At 34.1% G+C, this 15455-nt stretch overlaps 2 protein-coding genes across 2 annotated transcripts; both read left to right on the forward strand.

The window, feature by feature from the left end:
- Positions 1 to 4685: 4685 nt before the first annotated feature.
- On the forward strand, positions 4686 to 5872 carry LOC147391798 (uncharacterized). Its single transcript, XM_086459109.1, has 2 exons — positions 4686 to 4866; positions 5613 to 5872. Exons 1-2 carry the CDS (start codon positions 4686 to 4688, stop codon positions 5870 to 5872), a joined length of 441 nt encoding a protein of 146 aa, XP_086315235.1.
- A 6446-nt stretch (positions 5873 to 12318) lies between these two features.
- Positions 12319 to 13296, forward strand: LOC147391799 (blue copper protein 1a-like). Its single transcript, XM_086417303.1, has 2 exons — positions 12319 to 12545; positions 12931 to 13296. The coding sequence occupies exons 1-2, from the start codon at positions 12365 to 12367 to the stop codon at positions 13188 to 13190; spliced, it is 441 nt and encodes a 146-aa protein (XP_086273429.1). The 5' UTR covers positions 12319 to 12364; the 3' UTR covers positions 13191 to 13296.
- The last annotated feature ends 2159 nt before the right edge of the window (positions 13297 to 15455 follow it).

Genomic DNA, 15455 nt, shown 5'->3' on the forward strand with positions numbered 1-15455 from the left:
GAAATCAACGGTGCACATACGTCCGCACGTCAGTTCAGTTATTAAAAACGGAATTTTCAAAATTTGCAAACACATCCCTCCGTTTTTACAAATTTCGAACTAACTCTCCTTCTCTCTTTCTACTCGACAGAACGAGAGTTCAGTCGTTCTCTCTCTCTTCGTCTCCATCGAAATCTTGAGAGCCATCGAGAGCTCGCTCACTCGCTCTCTCTCTCTCTCTCTCTCTCTCTGTTTTCATCTTCATCTCCATTGAAAACGAAGTCGATGCGATGAAAGGGGGACTTTACACTCTCTTTTGTAATGTAACAAAAGAAGAATGATTTTGCATACTTGAGGATGTCATAGTCCCCATCATCCAGACTACTGTAAGCTCCTTAGGAGTCAAGTTGCCACCACTGCTGCAGCGAATATGACTAAGTTTAATTTGGGTTCTAGGGGAAGGGGCAGATTAAGATTGTCCTGTTTTATGAAAGAAATTAGAAAAGGGATCTTTTTCAAATCCTTAATTAAGGCATCCCTGCCTTTCTCCATTTCACAGCATGGATTTCCCAACTGCCCATTAGTGAAATATAAATTGAACAAAACAGTTATAAAAAAAAAATGGTCATCAGTAAATGGTTTATTCGCAGACAGCGGCCGCACAATTTACATGCGTGTTTGCTATGAATGCCAAGACAAAAAAAGAAAAAGAAAGAGGAGCAATAAAGGTGAAAAGGAGAAGAATTTACATGAAACCAATGGACTAGAAGAGAACATCAATATCTGATTATTCCCATGTTCTTGTTATCTTCAAGTTCCTCCATTGCAATGATGGATAAAACCATTACTCTCAGCATCCTTACGCTTCGGTTTGACCTGATTTAAACCCCATATGCGAATTGTACGGTCATCACTGGCTGATGCCAACATATGGGGGTTAGCTGGATTCAAGTTCACAGAGTTAACAGCTCCAGAATGCCCAGACAATACCTCTAGGAGCTCTCCAGTACCTCGTTTTCAATGGAGATGAAGATGAAAACAGAGAGAGAGAGCAAGTGAGCGAGCTCTCGATGACTCTCAGGATTTCGATGGAGACGAAGAGAGAGAGAACGACTGAACTCTCGTTCTGTCGAGTAGAAAGAGAGAAGGAGAGTTAGTTCGAAATTTGTAAAAACGGAGGGATGTGTTTGCAAATTTTGAAAATTCCGTTTTTAATAACTGAACTGACGTGCGGACGTATGTGCGCCGTTGATTTCAGCCCATCTAACGTCAGAGAAACATCAGTTTCTCATATGGTTATTGAGACGTCCGTCGAACCGCCCCCATATATATATATATAGTGGCCTATATTTGATAGGAAAGAAGAAAAAAAAAAGAGAATGTAGTTGTAAAGTTGAGTATATGGGGGAATTTCATTTCCCCGTGGTTTGTGTGTGGAAAATTAAAATAGAGCATAGAGTGAACTTTTATGTGATGGTGTGGAAAAGATCAATCAAACAATAAAAAATACAATTTTATATGAAAATGCATTTGTTACCCGTTTTCCATGCCCAATCAAGCATACCCTAAAGAATAATGCTGAAGTGACTTGAAGATTGGACTTCACATCGCACACCTGACGTGCAAGTGTATGGGAATCATAAATGCTTTTCCTCAAGATATGAGTGAAAAAAAAATGTATTTTTCTTACCACTTTCATGCCAGGGTGTGCGATATGAGGTCTAAGCTTGAGATCACTTTAGCATGACCAAAAATATATGAATTTTAGTTGAAATAGTTTAACTCCACTTATTTTTTGCTTGTTTTAATATCAAAGTGATCACTCTTAGGGATCACATACTTTAATAGTGAACTAACAACCAAATAAAAATCATGTTATATTTAAGTGATCATCGTACTATAATAAGGACTACTACATTATCACAGCTATACGCTATGACACACTACAACATTTATGATCTGTAACGACGAATAAAGAAAACCATCTCAGTATACTACTCTATAACGATGGATTTGACTTCCGTTGTTTGATCTGTCGCAATAGGCTAAGACGATGGAAATTCACACCTATAGTGATGGATTTTCCGTCAATGTAAGTGAGATATGTTATAGTGCTACTATAGTATGGAGATCACTAGTGTAGCTATGTTAATGTAACGATCATTACGAAATGAATGTTGCATCATCGTAGTAATTGTTACTATTTTTCTTACAAAATAATGCTAAAATCTTTTAAATCTACATTTTACACATTGTTTACAAATGAAACCATGAGTTCTATTTCGTTCTATGAAACGACTATTTATAGTGATTGCAATAAGGTTCTTATAAAAATAGCTTGGCAAAAACTTTGTTGAAAGAGAGTTGAGAAAGCACTTCAACTCCACTTATTTTGGCTTTTAGAGCAAATACAGCCTACTTCTCTAAAATTTGGCTTCAAATTGACAATTTCTCTAAAGTTAAAGAAGATGCTCTCTTCTAACCCAATTTGAACTCCAACCAGTCACCCCTCCAAAGTTGGGATTGAAGAAAAAGAATTGAAAATATATAGGGAAAAAAATTATATTTAAAATATATTTTATGAAAAGATGAAAATCAAAACGACATTTATGTAAAAATGTGGGAACGGAATTAGTATTAGAAGTAATGAATAGTGATTAGAGACGACTTAAAAATTTCCCACTTCTCTAAATTTAGAGTCATGAATTAGAGGGGTTGTTAGAGATTGAGAAATCGGTTGGAGATAGGTTCAAACGTTTCTATCTCTAAATTTAGAGACCAGTCGGAATTGCTCTTAGAGGTGAATTTAGATATTTTCGAGGGCAGCTTCAAGTTGAGACAATTCAACCTCTTGCATATTTTTATTCCTTTCAATGTGAAACCTTAGTATGGGTTGGGGTGAGTGGCTGTCAATGGATCAGATGAAACCCAAAATATGATCCATTCCGATCCACTAACTATGGTTTTGAACCAAGGATTTGGGTTTTAAAATAAGGACCCAATCCAATAAAGAAATCACTCCTATTCTGGTGTGGTAGGTACCCAATCTGGTAACCTTTTTTGGAATATATATAAATGATTTATATTTATATTTAACATTTTTATTAAATATATCATTTATAGTGTACACTGTATTTTATATAAATCTTACTAAATCGAATGGGCTAGAGTAGAACCAAATCTTGAAAATGACAGATCCAATTGGATCCGGGTCCAATAAAATCCTTATCGGATTGGTACTAATTCGTTAAAGCAATCCAATCCAATCCAAATTCCAAACCTTATCCATTGACACTTAACAGCCCTAGAGACTAGGTGTGTCAATGGGTCGGTTCCGATTCGGTTCTTAAGGAACTTAGAATCATAACCATTAATATTAGTTCGGTTTCGATTCTTGTCTGTTCAAGGTCCGATTTTAAAATAAATGGAATCGGAACCGTAAAAAATCATGGGTACCCATCGGTTCCGATTCTCAAGAATCGAATGAGAAAAAAAGTATTTCAAATCATTATAACAAAAAATTTCCTTCAAAAAATAACATATTATCAACAAAATTATTAACTTAGTTATAATTTGTTATACTAAAGATACAAATTAATGATTTTTTTTTAAAGTAAAAAATTTATCTTTGTTAAAATTAACAAATTTTTAGAAGAATAACCCATTTTAAACTTCAATTGATAATTTATACAAAAAATTGAAGAATTATATATAACATGCACTTATTTTGAAATAAAAAATATCTTAAATCTTTTATAGTATGGATATAAATGACAAAATAAATTGATTTTGGGTGCCCGCGCTTCGGTTTCGATTCCATTTATTTTGGAACTTAACGGTTCTGGTTCCTATCAGTTCTGTTCCATTTTAGACCCGGCTCTAATCGATTCCAATAAAAAGGGATCTAGAACCGGAGTTTTCGATTCCAATTCCGATTCGGTTTCGATTAAATGGGTACCCATTGACACCCCTACTAGAGACGTAACGTCACCCTTAGGTGCATTGTACGCCACTTTTGCAATAGAAACACAGTAAAAAAATGCCTTTGGTTTGACCGTTGGACTTGGAAGTCTTCTCAACCGTCCACTAGCCTACTGTACCTCGCAGCCTTTGATGTGGGGAGGACTTCTCACAAAATGGAAGATTACCGAAGCCTCAACAATGCAGCCGATGACACTAAACCTAATCAGCCAACATGAGAAATTACTCATTCAACCTAATCTTTCTTTATTTTTGAACATTAATGTCTAAGCTAACTAAGCTCCAATAGTGTGATCATCAGATCATGGATGAACATGCAAACTTTACAATATTTGTGATCTAGATCAGGCCCATAATTATAAGAATTATTATTAAAAAAATCACTAATTAAACTATTTTATAACCAGAATTGAGAGAGTGAGTAAGAGCTTTATAATTTTTTTTATATTTACTTTAAAGGATTTTTAGGTCATTTGTATATTTAAAATATTTAAATGAAGGGGAGACTTCCAAAGCCTACCATTAAAAGAAAGAAAGAATTAACAGTGAGATTATTTATTTATTTTTTTTATTCCTTTCTCTTACCAAAAAAAGTAAGAAAATTTGGTTTAATTCCATGTTACCTCTGTCCCTATTTAAACCCCATTGTCTCTTGCATTCCAACCATCTCAATCCCACATATAATCCTTCTTTAGAGCTTTATTTGTAGAGTTTTATATTTGAAAATGGCTATGAGATGTGGGATTGGTTATGTTCATGGGCTCATCCTTCTTGTGACTGCATGCATGATAGGAGTTAGTCTAGCCAATACGACTGTCGTGGGAGGGACCCAACATTGGCATTTTGGCTTCAATTACACTGATTGGGCTTTTCGAAATGGCCCCTTTTACCTTAATGACACGTTAGGTGAGTACCATTCGTAAATTCGACTCAATTCCTTATGGTTCACATAGAAGTACTCTCCACACATCTCGACATGGATGTATAAACTATTGACTCTTATGTCAATATTAATTGTATATGCATGTCTCCTAAAATTACACTCAGACGTTTAAGTCAATAGTAGAATAAATGTAAATTTTTGGTTCATTGCACCTTCCATTCATTCTTCTCACTTATTTTATTTATTTATTTTATATTTAGATTTTTTCACCATTAAATTTTATCAATAATTTTAAGAATTCATGTCTTTATTCTATAGATCATCCCTTGGTTTTTCTTAATGTTTTAACTTATTTTATTTTATTTTCATTTGGCTAATTTTATTGCTATCTATGGTTCAGCCGCTCGATATAACTAACTGACATCTTTCATGAATCATTCTGACCTCTATTTGGGCAGATGATACCATCTTCTATGGTACTTTTCATATATTCTTATCAACATGTGCCCTTAAAGTGCGATAAATACACGTTGGAAATTGGAATTTGTATTGAAAATGACCATGAAAAAATTATTTTTTACCAAAATACCCTCAAATTCCAATTTCCAAAGTGTATTTATTGCATTTTAATTTAAAGTATGCCCTGAGGACACACCTTAACAAAATCCTTATTTTATTATGAACGGGAAGATGAGGTGACACATGTTTGATGGAAAAAAATGAACAATTAAATAATATGCTATCTACAATGACGTTCTTATTGTTACAGTGTTCAAGTACGATCCTCCCAACAGCACCACCTTTCCTCACAGCGTCTACTTGCTTCCCAACTTTTGGAGCTTCTTGAAGTGCGACCTAAGGAGAGCAAAACTAGTGGCAAATGCAACACAAGGGGGTGGAGAAGGATTCAAGTTTGTGATGAAGAAGTGGCAGCCTTACTTCTTTGCCTGTGGGGAACGTGGTGGTTTGCACTGCAAGGTTGGATTGATGAAGTTCGTTGTGATGCCTATGCCTCGTTGCCGTAGTTAGAAGACATGCATGTTAGGGAAGATGCAACAACAGTTGCTGCTTGTTTTGCATTTTTTCCGCTATATCTATTATCCTGGTTTTCTTAATTTTAACAAAATTAAATAAGAGAGGCTAAAATGAGAGTTTTTTTTATTATTATATATATATGAATAAATGTATTGGTGGCATGGTGGTGTTTATTATAGAAAGAAAAAGATTATAATCTTTATAAAAATAAAAATAAGATTATAGAAAGATGGAAATGGCTGAATATGATTATAAAAATAAAAATAAAAAAGATAAGAAAAAGAGGGGTGAAATACTTCAACGATCAAAAAGAGGGGAAGGGAAGAAATCAACCCCATATTCCCAATCACTGCGGCAGTTTGGAATATAAAGGTGCTCTAAATGATCCTACAAAACAAAAGGAAATAAAGGACTTAATCAGGTCCATGAGGCTATATTTGTTGGACCAACAATTGCAGTAGCACCATTAATGGGAGAATTTGGGTTGGTTGGGACCTCATGATAACTCTCTCCTTGTAAGCCGGTTTTCAAGGATGAGTTAGGTCCATGGGTTTTAACATGGTATCAGAGCAGGTGTATGGGGAAAATTTTAGAATGGCTTGAAGGAGTCATTGTCAGGACCTTAGAAGTAAAACCTATGGCATTAACTCTTCTAATTGGCTTGTTATGGTAGATTTCAATGGTATCAAGAACCAGGATGAGAAATTGGGAAGGAGAAAAATAATTCCCACCAACATCAAGTTAATGCCTACAAACCTCCCTACTTCTCACGTTAATGCCTCGCAATCTTGATTTTTATTTGATCTAAAATCTCTTTAATGAGAGTTCTTGTATTTAAACCGCACAATCCTTATTTGTATACTTATGTGAGAGATCATAATAGTCTTGATCTAGTGGGCCATCGGATCTGATAGACTCAAAAATGAGCGGGATGTGACAGTGATGAATTTCACAGATAGATGGTGACCGCCATCAATCTTGATCAGATGTTTGCAATTATCCATTATCAAATATTTCATGAAATCAAGATAAGTTATTCAATTAAACCAATTGTATAATCTTTTTTCAAAAGACCATACAATTACGGGAGGGTGTAAGAGATTATGATGCATGAGATATATTGTATCATTATCAATGAATCTCATCACTAAAGGAAGGTAATGACGGAAAATAATTAATATAATAATATCAATTAAGATATTCTACATTAGGAATATTAATAAAGGAGAATATTTATATATTATGCTAGTTTCCATATCTTGGTTGATGTAATCTCTATAAATACCCTATTAGGGTTCATGTAATATTTATCCGAAAATACTCAATAAAAATCAGATTCTACATTACCAACTAAAAAAAATTATGGAGGTCATACAGGGGAGGGGGGGACAACTATATATAGAACTCAAGAAAATAATGAAACCAAAATCAGAACAAAGAGACCACATTCTTGCACACTTTGAAGCTAAGTTGCCTTCAATTATAGCTCAGTAGGTAAAGTTCACGAGTGATGATACCATAGAGCTGGGAATTCATTTGGGATTGAAAGAATCCTTTAGGGAAGGACTTGAAGGAGAATGCAGGTAGCTTTTGGTTGACTGCATTAAAATTTAATATAGAGATTTACCCGACAAACTTAATTGTTGCATTTTCATTATAAAAACTCCCTTAGAATTTTGACAAGTCAAGGAAATCGCATTTTATCATGTTTGTTACCTAAAAACCTTGGAGTGGATACTCAAATTTATCCTGTTAAATTGTTACTTTAAAAGACCTTGGAGTGGTTTTAAGTTCTAACCGCATCAATTTGTGGCATCCAAAAATATGATCTAATGTCACACGATTATAAAGGACAAAATCCTAAGAAATTTAGCGAAAAAAATCGATAAAAAAGTTATTTTCATTGTCGAATTTTAGTTTTAAATTTATGAGTTTAGTAGCCATCCATTTTCAACATCAACAATCAAAAAGGTTTTCTTCTTAAAAAAATTTACTTTTGAATCTGATTTTTTCTATAAAATCTAGAAGGCTGTTGAGTTGGATTGCTAATTCATGCGGGCCCAAAGACCCTTAGTAAGATTTGATATCTTACTAAATTAGTCATGCTAGGCTGATTCATAAAGTAAGGTTTGTTCAAGTAACAAACTTGATAAAGTAAGGGAATTTTTGTAATAAAATTGCAACAAGTAGGTTTGCCCAATAAATCTCTCTATTTAATGTCGAAATGGAGAATGAAGAATGAAGAATGGAAAATGGAGGAGGTGGCTTGGTAGCAATGTCAATTCAGTAGTGGGCGGTATAACAATTGAGACAAACGCAGTCATAGATCACTTGTTAGCGACTGACAACCATAACAAGTGATCTGATACATGAAAGGGGTGTAACATTAAGCTTGGAGGAACATAACAAAATTTCTCATTAGACGAATGACGAACCAACCCTTGATTCATTTTTCGACAATGCTTGACCACATTGCAATTACATATGAATCCAATTCCATCATAACTTAACTTTCAAAGTCTGGGGTTGTGTTGCAACTATTTTGCCAAGCGACTTCGGTTAACCCAACATGCTATATTCTTTATGTCATTATATTGCTTTTTGAGCCCTAAAACTTTTCATTTTCTCTTCTCTGTAACAGGAGCACAAAATAGAGGAGGGAAGAAATAAAGGTTTTAGCTTCGATTGTGACGAAAAATTTCTTGGATGTTTACCGCAATTTTTTAGTTGTTGTACATTAAAAATTAGTTATGAAAGCAATGATCTCTTAATGAGGTCCTAAGAGATCACTGCTTACATATGACAGTTCTTCCCTAGAGGTTAAGTTTTGAAGATGTTGAAATTGGTGAATGATTTGAGAGAGCATGAGATTACCTTTGAGGATGCATGAGCTTCTAGTTCATATGACAGTTCTTTCTTTACCAAGATCATTTTACACTTTCAAAGTAAATTACAATGCTCAAGAGACCAAGTGGAGTCTGCATCAACTTATGAATTCGTGTGTGGCTCAGGAAGAACGTTTAAAAAAATTCAAGGTAGAGTTTTCTCATTTAACTGTTCATTCTTCTTGTAAGAATAACTTCAAGAAAAATAGTTTTAAGAAGAATAAAAAGCAAGGACTGTTAAGGTAAAATGTATTGAACGTGAAGATGTTGAATGTTGGTTCTGAAAAAAGATTGTCATAAGTTCAAAAGCTAGTTCAAAGAAAAGGAAGGACAGTCTCAACACCAAGAAAAGTGCTAAACTTGAGGTTAAGTTTTGTAAGTATCGTATATCAATGACTATCGGATGGTGTGTCGTTTTATTTTAGTTTATGTCATCACTTATATCATCATTCATACGAAATTTTATTCCTATTTTTAGACTTATTAGCTATTATTTGAGTAAGATTATTTATCCTTTAATAATAAAGTTGGATTATTAGTTGTCACTCTATTGATCTTTCTCCACTCTCGTGTTAATTTATGTATCAATTCCTTGCTTGGAATATATTGAGATTTGTGGGAGCAATAATATTTCAATAATGTGATGTAGTTAAGAATCAATAGAAAGTTGGAAGTGATGATTTTACTTCCAGTCTTATGGTTGTTTATTTAATATTGAAGTCACTATCAATTATATAAGGATGAAATATGTGACTAAAGTTAAGAATCACGTACAAATCATGAGTCTCCTCATGTAGAGAAAGTTAAAGAAGAGATTGCCAGAGTCTGTTAACTTCGTTGTTTGAATGGGAGTTATCTCATAAAATTTAAAATTTCACCTTGCTATCTTTAAGGATTTGTTGATGCATCATTTTGTTTATATATGTTATTTATGCATATGACATGAAATAAAATCTCAACTTTGCCTGAAAATATTATCATTCTAAGGTTTGAATTAGATTTGATAGGCACACATCTGTAAATTCTTTTCATGTTATTATTCGAAGTTTAGTCCGAGAATACAGTTAATGTCTTCATGAGGTATGCTTGAGTTAGATGTATCTGAAGAATGCATGATTGGACCTTTGTTCTAATAGGTTGGTGATATTTTCACAAGGTTGGTTTGTCGTAAAATATATTAGAACAACACATCAAAAGTGTGAAGCATGACGGACATAGAACATATACATGTAAGAATGCATGAAGTGTGTACATGATTATATACATCACTTTAGTAAAATCACGACAAAGTTTAAACTCTCAAATTCATTAATGATACTAACTTTGAGATTGTGGAACTATCTTGATGTGAATAAAAGAAACACCTAAGCTTTCGTGATCCATCGCTAGTGTTATTTTGAAATTGAGTAAAAAAAGAAGTTTTACCCAAAATTATTTTAGGCAAAGATTTTTCAAAATAAAGACTGACCACTTGATTTTATAAAGGTTGCAACCCATGATAGTCATTTTCAAAACTTAATAGTACATGTGTGGGCAAGTGGGAGATTGTTGGATGTTTATTTAAAATTGTGGGATTCTTCCCACGCATTTCTTTATTTGTTTCTAAAATAAAACCTGCTTTCTTATTGCCCTATACATGTAGTTACTTATAAATTTGGGTTTGAGTTGTTGCCTAAATTACTTAAGGGTATAATTGGAAACAAGGCACGCAATCTAAGCAAATTTTCAATTCGTGAGATGTGATTTCCCCTTTTGTAGGATATTGATATATACCAAAATCTTCTACCTTTTAAGGTGGGTTTAAGATTAAAGGACCCTAAATTTATAAGTATCGGTAGTCATCCCCCTCCCAAATACATGTGTTATTTCATTCCCATCGCCTTGGCCGTATTTAGGGATTGGGGTGGAGCTACCTATTATAATCTTATATTCTGTAGGCTAAGGTGAAAGATTTTTGTGAGTTTGGGATTTATTGTTCAAAAACTTTAAGGAATCAAGAACAGTATTATTATCTATTAAGCTTGCTAATTTACTGGTATGTAACAGAAATTTGATCTATGGACTTCATGTTTATGAATTGAGATTGGAATGTATATATATATAAATGATTTATATTTATACTAAACACTTTTCTAGATATATATGGTGTAAGCTGTACGTTTTATCAATCTTATTAGAGTTGTGACAATTTGACTAGTCCACGTGGCATACTCAATTGACTATTGACGTGACAAGTTCGAGAATTGTAGATTTGCGCTCCCCGAGAAATATGTTTTTATGGGGAAGTGCAGAATGTATCCCAAAGAGTGCAGATTTGTGGTTTTCAAACTTGTCACATCAGGATAGTCGATTGAGTTTGCCACATGGCGTAGATAGATTATCACGATTCATCTTATTAAGTCGAATTGAGTTGGTTTTGAGAAGAAAAAATCTATTATCTAATCGGATTGGGTCCAGACTTGAAAATGACAGATCCAATTGGATCATGCCGGGTCTAATAAATCCTTATCGGATCAGTACTAATTCGGTATCAATCCGAAACCCGATCCATTGACAGCACTGTACGTAACCCTTACGCGCATTGTACGTCACTTGTCATTTGTTATAAAAGAACAGTAAAAAATGTTGTTGGTTTGACCATTGGAAGTCTTCTCAACTCTCCACTAGCCTACATTACAGCCTTCGATGTGGGGAGGACTTCTCACAAAATGGAAAATTGCCAAAGCTTCTGTAATGTAGTTGATGACACTTTGACTTTAATCAGTTAACATGAGAAATTACTCTTTCAACCTTACCTTTCTCTATTTTTACACATTAATGTCTAAGCTAATTAAGCTCCAATAGACCAATCACTACGTGAAAACTGAAAAATTCGACAAAAGAAATTGACGGGCTAATACCCACAAGTTTTAGAAATTGAATTTTGACGGTGTAGGACCATTGAAATTCTAAATATTCTAAGATTTGACGGCTTAAAGCTGTCAAATTTCTCCCATCCTTCATTAATTTGATAGTTTCAGTCCATGAAAAAAAATAAATTTGACAATGAAAAATTCAACGCCTATTAAACTCTTTTTTCCGTCAATTTTTATGAAATTTGACGACTCAGAACCGTCAAATTTGAGCTTTTTTCACACTGTGAACAGCGTGATCTATGATCATGGATGAACATGCAAACTTTACAATACTATGTGAGTAAGTATTTGTATTCACCATCCGACCGAGGTCAGACACCTAACAAAGGTATGCCCATAGTTATAGGAATTATTAATTAAACCATTTTATAACCCGAATTGAGAGAGGGGGTAGGAGCCTTATAATTTGTTAACTTTAAAGGATTTTTATGTCATTTGTACATTTAAAATATTTAAATGAAGGGGAGACTTCCATGGTCCACCTTTAAAAGAAAGAATAATTAAGAGTGAGATATTTTATCTTTATTCCTTCTCTTACCAACCCAAACAAAGTAAGAAAATTTGGTTTAATTCCATGTTAACTCTGTCCCTATTTAAACCCCATTGGTCTCTTGCATTCCTACCATCTCACTCTCTCACATATAATCCTTCTTTAGAGCTTTGTTTGTAGAGCTTTACATTTGAAAATGGCTATGAGATGTGGGGTTGGTTATGCTCAAGGGCTCATCCTCCTTGTGACTGCATGCATGATGGGAGTTAGTCTAGCCAAGACAACTATTGTGGGAGGGACTGAAAATTGGCGTTTTGGCTTCAATTACACTGATTGGGCTTTTCGAAATGGTCCCTTTTACCTTAATGACACATTAGGTGAGTAATACTAGTAAATTCAACTCGATTCCTTATGGTTCACTTCGAAGTATTTAATTTCCACACATCTTGAGATCATTGTATAAACTATTTACTCTTAAGTCAGTAGTAGAATAGGTGCAAATTTTTAGTTCATTGCACTCTACCTTCATTTTCTTTTTTATTCATAATTTTCAAAATTCCCCTCTCAAATTTTAATTTACATATATCGAGGTGACACATATCTGATGGGAAGAAATGGAGAAATACTTTTTACACCATGTATATATATATAATTTTTGAACTATATATGATTGTTAGCTTATTAACTAACAAAAACAGATTAACGAACCTGAATTAATAGTATCTTGATTATGTATCTACGATGACGTTATTGTTGTTACAGTTTTCAAGTACGATCCTCCCAACAGCACGACCTTTCCTCACAACGTCTACTTGCTTCCCGACTTTTGGAGCTTCTTGAAGTGTGATCTAAGGAGGGCGAAACTAGTGGCAAATGAGACACAAGGAGGCGGAAAAGGATTCAAATTTGTGATGAAGAAATGGCAGCCTTACTTCTTTGCTTGTGGGGCACGTGCTGGTTTGCACTGCGGGGTTGGATTGATGAAGTTTGTTGTGTTGCCTATGCCTCGTTGCCGTGGTTAATTACAAGACATGCATGCTACTTGCTAGAGGAGACTTGTTGCTTATTAGTTTTGCTTTTCATCCTTTAAATGTATTTTTTTTTTTTCTTACTTTTAACAAACTTTAAATAAGAGAGTTTTGAGATTTTTATTTTTATTTATTATATACAAATAATATAGTCCTTATTTTCTGGGAGAGGGAAATGATGGAATATGAAAAACATAATGAGCTGATATTGGCACCTCAAATTTTACTTGTTACGCCCCAATTAAAAATAATGAAAATAAATGACTGATTGAAAATGAGTAAAAGTTCGGGTGCCAATAGAAACTCTCTCTCTCTCTCTTTCTTTCTCTTTGCGCGCTAGATTTCCCTTTTTTGGGTTCAAGATTTTATATGAGCATAATTATAATTGTAAACAGTTACCGAAATTGTTTGAGCAGAGTGTAATAATGCTGAGATTATAATTTGAGCAAAACATTTGTAATGTTCGAAAAGTGTGTTTTAATCTTTAATTGAAGTGTGATAAATAATTTTAAAATAGAGAAAAAGTTGGGGTGCCAATAGCAGCTCTCATAAGAGGCTGAAATGGTCTTAATCACGTCCATGACGCTATCTTTGTTGGACCAACAATTACAGTACTTAGGGGCACAACTTAGTTCGGCTTGATTCGGATTGGGGTCAAATTGGAACCAAACAGACATGACCAGAACCGAAATACTTATAGAACCAAACCAAACTGAACTAAGGTTGATTTGGTTCGTTCAGTTTGGTTTGGTTCGGTTCTATGGGTTGTCAATATCCCACCAATGTGCTTAGAAACAATATTTTTTTAATGAAAAATAAATAATAACCAGGAAATTTATGTCCTAATTAGATTAATGTGTATCCAGAGAAATTCCATTAATTTATCCATAAAAAAATCACAAATCTGTCTTAACTCCTAAAATAATTCATAAAAAAATTAATATTTAGTTATTTATTATACAAGAGTTTAGTTCACGGGTTGATTTGGTTCTATACAAACCTTGAACCGAAAATCAAATCGAATTTGATCATTTTTTCATTTTCCTAACCCAGAATCGAAACGCAACTTATTCTAAGTCAAACCAAACCAATCCATAGATTGATTTGGTTCGGTTCTCAATTTGAACCGGACTTAGTTGCACCCCTAACAGTAGTGTCATTAATAGGAGATTTTGGTTAGTTGGGACATCATGATAATTGACTTCAAGTTCTCAATAATAATGATCAAAAGTAGGGGTGCAACTTGGTTCGGTTTGAGGTTATATTGAAATTGAACCAACCTAGGTCGATTCCACTAAATAAGAACCAAAACTGAACCAAATTCCATTGGAACCAAACCAACCCAAACCAAACTAAAGTTGGTTTGGCTCAGTTCGGTTCTATGGGTTGCCAATATTCTATAAATTGTAATATTTTTTAAGAAAAAAACAAACATAAAATTTCATACGATAAATCACTAATCTATCCATAAAAAAGTCATTAGTTTATCCATAAAAGATCATTACTCTATGTCCTAACTCATAAAATAATTATAATATACATATATTTTTATTGCATAAGGGTTTGATTCAATTCTAGACAAGTTTGATCCAAGAATCGAACCAAATTGACCGGTTCTCCATTTTTCGTAACTCGGAACCAAATTGCAACTTATTCTAAACCAAACCAAACCACACCAAAGCTATAAATTTAGTTCGAACCGGACCAAATTGCACCCCTAATCGAAAGGGCAAAGTTCAGAGTGGCGCATAGGAAGGGGGAAGCTTTCTTTTCAACTGTGGTGTATGGGTAAAATTTTAGAATTGCTCGAAGGAATCATTGCAGGGACCTTAGAAGTAAGGTCAAATGCATTAACTCCCCTAAGTGGCTTGTTATGGGAAATTTCAATTGTATCAAGAACCAAGCTGAGTACTTGAGTGGTAGAAAAATGAAATCCCACCAGCAAACAGGCTACTGGGGTCGGACTCGGTTGAGTAATGAGACCTAAATTGGAACGGAGAGACCACATTCTTGCACACTTAGAAGTTACGCTGCCTTCAGCTAGCTTAGTAGGTAAAGTTTACCAGTGATGATACCATAGACCTGGGAAATCATGCCAGCATCGTTGCGAGTTTATTTTCCATAAAAATCAGCTATGAAAATATTTTGATACCATGGAAAGAAGCCTTCAGGGAGGGACTTGAAGGAGAATTCAGGTAGCTTTAGGTTGGTTGCATTGGTATTTAATAAGAAATCATCGCAATGGAGAATGAAGCGACC

The sequence above is a fragment of the Akebia trifoliata genome, chromosome 11 (assembly GCF_017979445.1).
Source record: "Akebia trifoliata isolate Shusen 1 chromosome 11, ASM1797944v1, whole genome shotgun sequence".
In the NCBI taxonomy this organism is placed as follows: domain Eukaryota; kingdom Viridiplantae; phylum Streptophyta; class Magnoliopsida; order Ranunculales; family Lardizabalaceae; genus Akebia; species Akebia trifoliata.